The following is an 11,114-nucleotide window of genomic DNA, read 5'->3' on the forward strand; positions in this document are numbered from 1 at the left end:
TTCAGTTCTAGTTCAGTTCTAGTTCAGTTCTAGTTCTAGTTCAGTTCTAGTTCAGTTCTAGTTCAGTTCTAGTTCAGTTCTAGTTCAGTTCTAGTTCAGTTGTAGTTCTGTTCAAATTCTGTTTTAGCTCAGTTTTAGTTCAGTTTTAGTTCAGTTCTAGTTTAGTTCCAGTTCAGTTCTAGTTCAGTTCTAGTACAGTTCTAGTTCAGTTCCAGATTAGTTCTAGTTCAGTTCTACTTCTGTTCTAGTTCAGTTCTAGTTCAGTTCTAGTTCAGTTCTAGTTCAGTTCTAGTTCAGTTCTAGTTCAGTTCTAGTTCAGTTCTAGTTCAGTTCTAGTTCAGTTCTAGTTCAGTTCTAGTTCAGTTCTAGTTCTGTCTTAGTTCAGTCCTAATTCACTTCTAATTCAGAAATATTCTAATTTTGAGGTAAAATTGAAAGTTTGGCTAGCTGAATAGTAAAAATACCTAGCTGTCTTGTGAAAAACTTTTGCTGAATTGCCGTTCTTTAAACTATGTTAATAACTAGTTGCAAAATATAAAATTTAGCTTAGCTGAAAAGCACTATTTCTTAGCTAAATTGAGTTTTCTGGAGATAAAATATAATTTTTTTATCAAAAAAAATATAATTTGTGAGCTGAGTTGTAAAATTTCTTAGCTGAATTATATAAAATATTAGCAGAATAGAGTTTTTCTTAAGAAAATGCATAATGTATTTAATAATATATTAATTTGATAGCTAAATGGCAAAATGTTTCTGCTGAATTGGGTTTTGATAGAAGAATGTTTTCAAATTGTGGTATTTGAAAGTTATTTCTAGTAGCTGAATTGATGTAAGCTTTGCTGAATAGCCAAATTAAGTAGCTGAAGAAAGTTTTTAAGTTTGTTAGTTGTTTTTTTATTGTTTTCTTTTAATTTATAAAATTTTTCCTTAAAATGTTTAATTTTTTTGAAAACAAAAATTTGCGTTAACTAAAGGACAATCGTATAAACTTTTTAAACGTACATGTATATAGGATTAAAAAAAATTATAATTAAATTATTTAATATATTAATAATATGTGTTAAAATATTATTATTAAAGCCTTAATAGCAGCCTTTAGTAATTTGTTTAAAAATACAATTAACTTTTAAAGAAACAAAAGCATATTTTAAGGTGCATTTAGTATTTTTTTGAAAATAATAAAGACTTTAGCATTAAAAATAAAACACATACACTTACAACCACACACACTTATTAACGAAAATGTAGGGTTCTATAATTTGACTTTCGAATAATCGAACAATCGACTTTTTGTCGAAAAAAGACGATAAGTCGAAGTCGACTATTTTATTCCAAAAAAGTCGATAACTCGACTATAGTCTGTGAATAAAAGTCGACTTTGTGAATAAAAGTCGAAAAAAGCCGAAAAGTCTGAAAGTCGAAAAAGTCGATAAGTCGAAAACAGTCGAATAAAGTCGAAAAAATTCGAAAAGTCGTAAAAAGTCGAAAAAGTCGTAAAAAGTCGAAAAAGTCGTAAAAAGTCGAAAAGTCGTAAAAAGTCGGAAAAATTCGAAAAATCGAAAATTGCAGAAACAGGTCAAAAATTTTAAAAAAGTGGAAAAAAGTTAAAAACTCTTAAATTGTCGGAAAAACTCGAAAAAAGTCAAAAAATAGTCGGAAAAAAACTAGAAAGAAGTCGAAAATAGTCAAAAAGTCGAAAAAAAACGAAAAAAGTTGAAAAAAGTCGAAAAGTTGAAAAAAGTCGAAAAGTCGAAAAAAGTCGAAAAGTCGACTGTTTATAAAATACTGTAAGAGTCGACTTTTATTTAAATGAAAAAAGTCGAAAAGTTGAAAAATCGACTTTTCATAAAATGCAAAAAGTCGACTTTTAACTAAATGAAAAAAGTCGAAAAGTCAACTTTTAACTAAATAAAAAAAGTCGAAAAGTCGACTTTTTCGTTTCAACTGTAGAACCCTACAAAAAGGCAAAATAATGTAAAAATAACTTAAATAATTTAAACAAATTATTTATAAATAAGAATTGTAATAAATTTAATAAAGAAATTTTGTTAAAACGAAAAAAAAAAACAGACGCATATGTATAAAGAAATAATTTGAAATTTAAATAACTGGGTAAGAAAACCAATTGATAATATAATGACGTCATCATTCAATAAAGCTGTTTATGATTTGTTATTTTTGTAAGAAAACAGCTGAACAGCTGCTAAAGAAAATTACGTTTTTTTTGTTGTTATTTTTAAGAAAAAAGTATAAAAACTTTAAGATTTTTGTGAAAAAAATCACAGTAAGTTTTGGAATTTCTTAACAGAATGAAGTGTTTATTGTTATTGGGAGCAGGTAAGCTAAAGAAAGTTGTGAATTTTCAAACTCTTTACAAAGTTTTTTTCTTAATTTCCTATTAGTAGTCCTTGTTTGTCAGGCTGCCGTAGTGCCACAAGAAGATGATCAAGATATTAAAGTAATTGATGATAAAATGTCTCGTATGTCTCCAGATTTTGGTATACATGATTTAATAGTTATACCTATTCCACCCATACCACCGTTTATTTCAAAAAGATCTGGCGATATAGAAGAAGTTGATGAAATCACTAACAAAGACATGTCCATGAATCCAATGGACATGGAAATAACAACCGAGATAGATCCTTTAATGTCTATGGAAACTCAACGTAAAAAACGTTCTACTCCTTTTATTTCAGAAACTGTAGAATGGTTTACCAATCTTCCAAATGATCAAGACGTAAGCACCACTGAACCGTGCGACTTGTTGTGCACAAAATTTGAATTAGATCCGATTTGTGCCTCGAATGGTGTGTGTTTACATGAATTTCCGAATCAATGTACTTTAGAGGTCTATAATTGTAAACATAAAGGTGGTTCAGTGTTTGAACCCACCGAACATAAAGACAAATGTCAAATGCATTGGCTGACCCAGTGTGATGAGAGTGAGATGTAAGAGAAAGGTGGGGTAAAGAAAGAAATAAGTTTTATAAAACAATTATTAATAAACTTGTAAACAAATCGAAAAAATAACGATTTTTTATGAAATTTTTCTAACTGAATGAAGAAAAACTTCAGCTGAATAGCAAAATAATGAATTTTTATTAAATTTCTTAGCTGAATAGGACAATTTATTAGCTGAATATCGTTTTATGAGGAAAATATTAAAAGAGTTTAAGTTTTTGTAAAATTTTCTTAGCTGAATGAAGAAAAACTTCAGCTGAATAGCAAAAAAATTAATTTTTATTAAATTTCTTAGCTGAATAGGTAAATTTCTTAGTTGAATACAATTCTTAGGGAAAATATTAAAAGAATTTAAATTTTTTTCAAAACTTTCTTAGCTGAATAACAAAATAAGTTAGCTGAATTGTGTTTCTCTTAGCTTAAACACTAATTTATTGAAAAATATACAATTTTACTTAGCTGAATAACAAAAAAACTTAGCTGAATTAAGTTATTCTTAACTAAATCAGCAATTTCTTCAATAATACCTACATTTTGCTTAGCTGAATAACAAAATTCATTAGCTGAATAGCAAAAATCCTAAGCTGAATTACATTTTATAACAAAATATTGCAGAAATTCTTATTTAATGCTCAATTTGCTTTGCTGAATAACATAAAAATCTAGCTGAATTAAGTTTTTCTTAACTAAATCAGTTGTTTGTGGAACAATATACAAATTTACTCAGCTGAATAGCAAAATAAGTTAGCTGAATAGCATAACTTCTCAGCTAAAATACATTTTTTTAAAAAATATTAATAAAAATCTTATAAATTTCAAATTTCTTTAGCTGAATAAGGCAAAAACCTTAGCAATATACAAATTTACTTAGCTGAATAGCAAAACTAGTTAGCTGAATTATATTATCTACCAGAAAATTTAACAAATTCTTATTTGCAATTAAATTTTATTTGCTGAATTATGAAAAAACCTTGCTGAATTAGGATTTCGTTAACCAAATCAATAATTTATTAAAAAATATACAAAATTACTTTGCTGAATAGCAAAATAACATAGCTAGCTGAATGACAAAATTGAAATTAACTTAGCTGAATAACCAAAATACTTTGCTGAATTGCATATTCTTGAAATTTTCAAACAAAATTTCAATAACTAATAACTTTTCTTTGCAGAAAAAAGAAAAATACTTTAGCTGAATTAAAGTTTTTTCTTAGAGTTAAATTAAGTTTAAAATTTAGTTTATTTTTCAATTAAAAATTTTTCCTCTATAAATTTCAATTAACTACAGCTGCCTGTCTTCTTTTATTTTATCATATTTTTAGTCTGCTTTTAATAGCATTAGAACAATTGTTTATGTTATACCTATGTATGTATGCTTGTATGTATATACATATGTAAAACTACATGAAATTTTATGCTTACAACACTTTTATTAAACATTAATAATAAAAACTGTATATTTTTGGTCCAACTCGTATAAAAGTTTTGTCCATGTTACACTATAAACTATAAAAAAACATTTTTAATACAGGTTTTAGTTTATCAATTTTCAACTGCAGCTCACATAAGTCATAAAGTTTTATGTCATATAATTATGACAACGACACATGTTGTTGTTGTTGCTGCTGCTACTTACATACATATATTAAGGTTTATTGCACAGGTGCTGTGGGGAGGAGAACAGGCAAAGCCACAACAAAATTATTATGTACTTTTATGAACTTGGAATGCTACTGCAGAGTACATGATTAGGACTAGAGTTTTGTGTATAGAGTGGACTGTAGTCAAGGCTAGTTTATAGTTCAGCCTATAACCTAGTCTATAGTCCAGTCTTTAGTCTAGTCTATAGTCGAGTGTATAGTAAAGTCTGTAGTCTACTCTTAAGATTATTCTATAGTCTAGTCTACCTATAGTCTAGTTTATAGTCTACTCTATAGTATAGTGTACAGTCTACTCTACAGACTAGTCTAAAGTCTAGTCTGTAGTTTAGTATATAGTCTACTCTATAATCTAGTCTATAGTCTATTCTGTAGACTATTCTACACTTTACTCTATTGTTTAATCTATAGTCAAGTCTAAAGCCTAGTCTAGTGAGGACTATAGTCAAGTCTATGATCTGGACAAGAATACTGTCAATCATTGAGTCTAGTCTATAGTCTACAGTGTAGTCTAGACTAGTCTATGGTCTAGTCTATAGTCTAGTCTATAGTCTAGTCTATAGTCTAGTCTATAGTCTATTCTATAGTCTATTCTATAGTCTATTCTATAGTCTATTCTATAGTCTATTCTATAGTCTAGTCTATAGTCTAGTCTATCTAGTCTCTGTCTAGTCTGTCTTAGTCTAGTCTAGTCTCTAGTCTAGTAGTCTAGTCTCTAGTCTAGTCTATAGTCTAGTCTATAGTCTAGTAGTCTAGATAGTCCTAGTCTATAGTCTATTCTATAGTCTAGTTTATAGTCTAGTCTATAGTCTAGTCTATAGTCTAGTCTATAGTCTAGTCTATAGTCTAGTCTATAGTCTAGTCTATAGTCTAGTCTATAGTCTAGTCTATAGTCTAGTCTATAGTCTAGTCTATAGTCTAGTCTATAGTCTAGTCTATAGTCTAGTCTATAGTCTAGTCTATAGTCTAGTCTATAGTCTAGTCTATAGTCTAGTCTATAGTCTAGTCTATAGTCTAGTCTATAGTCTAGTCTATAGTCTAGTCTATAGTCTAGTCTATAGTCTAGTCTATAGTCTAGTCTATAGTCTAGTCTATAGTCTAGTCTATAGTCTAGTCTATAGTCTAGTCTATAGTCTAGTCTATAGTCTAGTCTATAGTCTAGTCTTTATAGTCTAGTCTATAGTCTAGTCTATAGTCTAGTCTATAGTCTAGTCTATAGTCTAGTCTATAGTCTAGTCTATAGTCTAGTCTATAGTCTAGTCTATAGTCTAGTCTATAGTCTAGTCTATAGTCTAGTCTATAGTCTAGTCTATAGTCTAGTCTATAGTCTAGTCTATAGTCTAGTCTATAGTCTAGTCTATAGTCTAGTCTATAGTCTAGTCTATAGTCTAGTCTATAGTCTAGTCTATAGTCTAGTCTATAGTCTAGTCTATAGTCTAGTCTATAGTCTATAGTCTATAGTCTAGTCTATAGTCTAGTCTATAGTCTAGTCTATAGTCTAGTCTATAGTCTAGTCTATAGTCTAGTCTATAGTCTAGTCTATAGTCTAGTCTATAGTCTAGTCTATAGTCTAGTCTATAGTCTAGTCTATAGTCTAGTCTATAGTCTAGTCTATAGTCTAGTCTATAGTCTAGTCTATAGTCTAGTCTATAGTCTAGTCTATAGTCTAGTCTATAGTCTAGTCTATAGTCTAGTCTATAGTCTAGTCTATAGTCTATATAGTCTATAGTCTAGTCTATAGTCTAGTCTATAGTCTAGTCTATAGTCTAGTCTATAGTCTAGTCTATAGTCTAGTCTATAGTCTAGTCTATAGTCTAGTCTATAGTCTAGTCTATAGTCTAGTCTATAGTCTAGTCTATAGTCTAGTCTATAGTCTAGTCTATAGTCTAGTCTATAGTCTAGTCTATAGTCTAGTCTATAGTCTAGTCTATAGTCTAGTCTATAGTCTAGTCTATAGTCTAGTCTATAGTCTAGTCTATAGTCTAGTCTATAGTCTAGTCTATAGTCTAGTCTATATAGTCTAGTCTATAGTCTAGTCTATAGTCTAGTCTATAGTCTAGTCTATAGTCTAGTCTATAGTCTAGTCTATAGTCTAGTCTATAGTCTAGTCTATAGTCTAGTCTATAGTCTAGTCTATAGTCTAGTCTATAGTCTAGTCTATAGTCTAGTCTATAGTCTAGTCTATAGTCTAGTCTATAGTCTAGTCTATAGTCGAGTCTATAGTCTAGTCTATAGTCTAGTCTATAGTCTAGTCTATAGTCTAGTCTATAGTCTAGTCTATAGTCTAGTTTATAGTCTAGTCTATAGTTAGTCTATAGTCTAGTCTATAGTCTAGTCTAAAGTCTAGTCTATAGTCTAGTCTATATTCTATTCTATAGTCTAGTCTATAGTCTAGTTTATAGTTAGTCTATAGTCTAGTCTATAGTCTAGTGTCTAGAGAGGACTATAGTCTAGTCTATGGCGTGGACAATAGTCTAGTCAATCGTTGAGTTTAGTCTATAGTGTAGTCTATAGTCAAGTCTATAGTCTAGTCTAAAGTCCAGTCTATAGTCTAGTCTATAGTGTGGTTTATAGTCTGTTCTATAGTCTAGTTTATAGTGTAGTCTATAGTCTAGTCTGCATAAAAAAATAAAATTTATATTGAAATATTCGACTTTAAAGTTACTTTATTAAATTTGATTCGGTTTTCACTATATCATCTTCCCAGCTGCTTTATATATCTCCTGGATAACATGTAGGATAACTGATGTCTTGACAATTTGAACCATCCACAACATAGAAAGCTTTAGAATAAACAAAATTTAAGGTTCCATTAGTTGGTAATTAAAAAAAATAGATTTTTTCATCATCCTACCTTTTTGAGTATTCAAACAGTTATAAGTACTCAATTCACATTGACTTTCAAATTCCCGATAACAACGTCCATTATAACCGCATACTGCGACATCAACAGCATTGCATATAAAATCACATTTACGAAGTCCTTTCAAATCCATGCTTTGCAAGTTACGACGATTCTGAAGTGAGCGCACAACACGATTTCCATTGGCAAGTTGTTGTGTCAAGTCTTCGGGTATATGTTGAGAGACTTGAGTAACAACTTGTTGAACTTTAGCGGGAATTTCTACTGATACTTGAGAAGGCTCATGCGTAGGTTGTATTTGATTGTTTGAGTTGGGTTTTTCTGCTGTAGGTAGTTGTTGTGTAACCTGAGATTGTTGGTTGTTTCCAATGTCATTATTTTGCACTTGATCCTGTTGATCTTCAATGTGATCGGGAGTATGATGCTTTTTATCGACTTCCTGACCTCCAATTGTTTGCAGGATGAAGAGAACAACTTGAAGATAAACAATATTAGTAGATATGTTTGAGAGTTCTTTTAGAAAATGGACTCTTACCAAAAACTCCTAAAAATTTCATGTTGTTGAGAAGTTTAAAGTGGCTTTACTAATTGTGATCAACCAACTGTCATTGTCATTTATATACTAAAGCAAAAATGTCTTTTTCCGAATATAGTGTCCCATAAATTTTCTCTTAATTTAATTTGGATTATGCAATTTTAGTGAGAAATTTCCCCAGCAACCAGTTTAGTAATATTTTTTATTAAGAATAAATTAATTATAAATTTTAATTGAAATTCTTTAATTCGGAACATATGTTTGGAATTTGGCAAATGTACAAGGAACTAAATTTAGAACCAGACAAAAATGTCATAATAAAATGTTTTCAGACATTTTTTATTTGAGTTCAAACATACCGGTTTGTAATATCGTAAAATTTTAACGATGTAAATTCTTGAATATTAATTGGTTTAATTAAATTCAGATAATTATAATTTTAATTGATTTTTTTTGCAATGTTGTATATAAAATTTTGTTCCTTACAACTGAATTTCGTTTTGTCTGGTTCTAAATTTAGTCACTCGTAAAATTTGCATTAAACAAACATGGGCTGGTTACCTTAGAAAATTTAACATAAAATGACATAATCCTCTTTGCAAATCAAGGAATTTAGGGGCCATCAAAATGATCAAACTTAAGGTATATAAAAGCCATTGTCAATTTGATTCCATACAAGTAGTAGTTCCACTTTAAACTAAACAACAACAACATGAAATTCTTAATCATATTTGGTAAGACTCCTTTCCTTTGAAATTAAAAAGTTTATGCTAACATCTATAATCTCTTTAAGCTGTATTCCTCCTCCTACAAGGATCTTTAGGTCAGGATAAGAAAGAAGTCTTCTCTCAACCCTCTCAAGTAACTGTAGTAATACCACCTAAAGTTGAAAAAGTTGTTACCCAAGTTTCTCAGCATATACCCATAGTGCTGACGCAACATCTCGCGAACCAACAACGTTTGGTACGTTCTCTAGATAATCGTCGTAACCTGAAAACCGAGGGCTCACAGAAATGTAAATTCATTTGTAATCCTCTCGATGTTACTGTATGTGGTTATAATGGTCGCTGTTATCGGGAATTTGAAAATCAATGTGAACTAACCATCTATAATTGTTTGAATACACAGAAAAGTAAGTTAAATAGTAAAAATTTTCAGAATATTTTTGAAACTAATTGACACATTTTCTATATATCTTTAAAGTTTTCCATATAGTGGATGAGGCCAACTGTCAAAATGTTAGTTATCCAAAATGTTTCCGTGGAGATATGTAAATTTTTAAATTTTAAATAAATTGAGTAAAATTTCACAAAATATTAAGAATTCTTAATTTTGAAACTAAGTATAGACTATTAGGACCTTTAGACCTATGTAAGACCATTTACATATACTACTATATAATATACTACAGTCCAGTCGTTATAATCCAAATTATCGTATAAACTAAAGAATAAATCAGACTAAAGTTTAAACTAGTTTATAGTGCGGAATATAGATTACAGTCCTAAACTAGACTATAGTCCAGACCATAGCTCTTAATTATCGACCAGACTATAGATCAGATCACAATATAGGCTATAAATCAATCTCTTAACATGTCTACAAGTAGTCAAAACTAAAGATCCAATATATTGTACAGACTACTGTTTGGATTATAATGTAAACTATAGTCCGGAATTCAGAGTATAGATTAGAGCACAGTCAAGAGTATAGACTAGTCTATTTCCAGACTTAGTCCAGGCTAAAGACTAAACTATATTCATAGCTATATACTTATCTTTAATTCAGACCAATTACTAGAATATATACCGTATATACCGTATACCATACTATAGTCTAGTCCAGACTATTGTAAAGAATACAGACTAGACAACAGTTTAGACTATAGACTGGACTTTAGTCCAGAGTATAGACTGGACTATAGTTCAGACCACACTTTAGTCCAGTCTATAGGCTATTCCAAAGTCCAGACTATAGACTAGACCATAGTCCAAACTATAGGCTAGTCTGTAGTCCAGACTAAAGACTATACAATATAGTCCAGTCTTTGGTTCTTTCTCCCAAATATACACAATACTAAAGTCTAGACAATAGACTAGACTACGACATGGCTACCCTACTCCTACTTAATTCCCTTTCAATTTCTTTTCAATTATTTCAGTTTCTCGTGGATTTCTTTAACTTACGCATTAAAATTCGTGTTTGTCCTAGTTTTAAATTAATTAATAATAGTTACAAGTGTTTATATATAATAAAATTTATATCAAAATGTAGCTTAAAGTGCATTTAATAAAATTATTAAAAAAGATTTTCGTAAAAGTTTAAATTAAAGTAAAAAATTAAGTGTAAAAGAAAGTGTTTGTGAAAAGAAAAAAAATCTCCTCCATATTGCTTTATTTAGTTTAGTGTTTGTTGTTTGTGTTATGTGAGCTTTGCATATTCTTCTTGTCTTTATTAATGTGTGTGATTGTTGTTGTATTTGTCAACAACGAGTGCAAAATGCATTTGGCATGGAAAAAAAATCAAGTGTTTTGTTATTGTTTCTAAAAAGGCAAGAGAAAATAGTAGAAAAAAATCAATTTAAGAGCAGAGTAAAATAAATGAGTGTTTGTTGTTATTGTTTGGTTTAAGTAATATGTGAAGAGTGGCGGTTGACGACATGATTACCATATTGCGGAAATTATACGGCATAATTGGCTACTTTAAGAGGGAGTAAAGGAGGTAAGTAATAAATGTATGTATTAAAATTTTATTTAAAATTAAAATAATTTATTATTTAATTAAAAAATAATTTATTTTTTCTTATAAATTTTATTAATTATAAATAATTAAAATTTTAAAAAATTAAAAAAAAAAATACTGCACTAGAAGCATTGGATATTGGCTTATGTTTACAACTAGAAACTGGACTAGACAATAGACTAGACTATAGACTATACTAAAGACTAGACAATAGGCTAGCCTATAGACTAGGCTATAGACTAGCCTATAGACTAGGCTATAGACTAGACTATAGACTAGACTATAGACTAGACTATAGACTAGACTATAGACTAGACTATAGACTAGACTATAGACTAGACTATAGACTAGA

The 11,114-nt window shown here is 29.5% G+C and overlaps 3 protein-coding genes across 4 annotated transcripts; 2 read left to right on the top strand and 1 right to left on the bottom strand.

The window, feature by feature from the left end:
- The first annotated feature begins 2,184 nt into the window (after positions 1-2,184).
- On the top strand, positions 2,185-3,030 carry LOC111681226. Of its 2 annotated transcripts, none has more exons than XM_023442965.2 (2): positions 2,185-2,337; positions 2,403-3,030. In XM_023442965.2, exons 1-2 carry the CDS (start codon positions 2,310-2,312, stop codon positions 2,954-2,956), a joined length of 582 nt encoding a protein of 193 aa, XP_023298733.1. In that variant the 5' UTR covers positions 2,185-2,309; the 3' UTR covers positions 2,957-3,030. The 2 variants fall into 2 exon arrangements, with proteins under 2 accessions (XP_023298733.1, XP_023298734.1); XM_023442966.2 differs by having other exon boundaries at positions 2,277-2,337; positions 2,406-3,030.
- Positions 3,031-7,256: 4,226 nt separating this feature from the next.
- On the bottom strand, positions 7,257-8,138 carry LOC124420170. Its single transcript, XM_046952321.1, has 3 exons — positions 8,021-8,138; positions 7,477-7,959; positions 7,257-7,405 (listed from the first exon to the last, which is right to left on the bottom strand). Exons 1-3 carry the CDS (start codon positions 8,040-8,042, stop codon positions 7,335-7,337), a joined length of 576 nt encoding a protein of 191 aa, XP_046808277.1. The 5' UTR covers positions 8,043-8,138; the 3' UTR covers positions 7,257-7,334.
- A 572-nt stretch (positions 8,139-8,710) lies between these two features.
- LOC124420444 lies at positions 8,711-9,330 on the top strand. Its single transcript, XM_046953205.1, has 3 exons — positions 8,711-8,754; positions 8,814-9,152; positions 9,224-9,330. The coding sequence occupies exons 1-3, from the start codon at positions 8,733-8,735 to the stop codon at positions 9,292-9,294; spliced, it is 432 nt and encodes a 143-aa protein (XP_046809161.1). The 5' UTR covers positions 8,711-8,732; the 3' UTR covers positions 9,295-9,330.
- Positions 9,331-11,114: the final 1,784 nt, after the last annotated feature.

This window comes from Lucilia cuprina, chromosome 5 (assembly GCF_022045245.1).
Source record: "Lucilia cuprina isolate Lc7/37 chromosome 5, ASM2204524v1, whole genome shotgun sequence".
NCBI classification, from domain to species: Eukaryota; Metazoa; Arthropoda; class Insecta; order Diptera; family Calliphoridae; genus Lucilia; species Lucilia cuprina.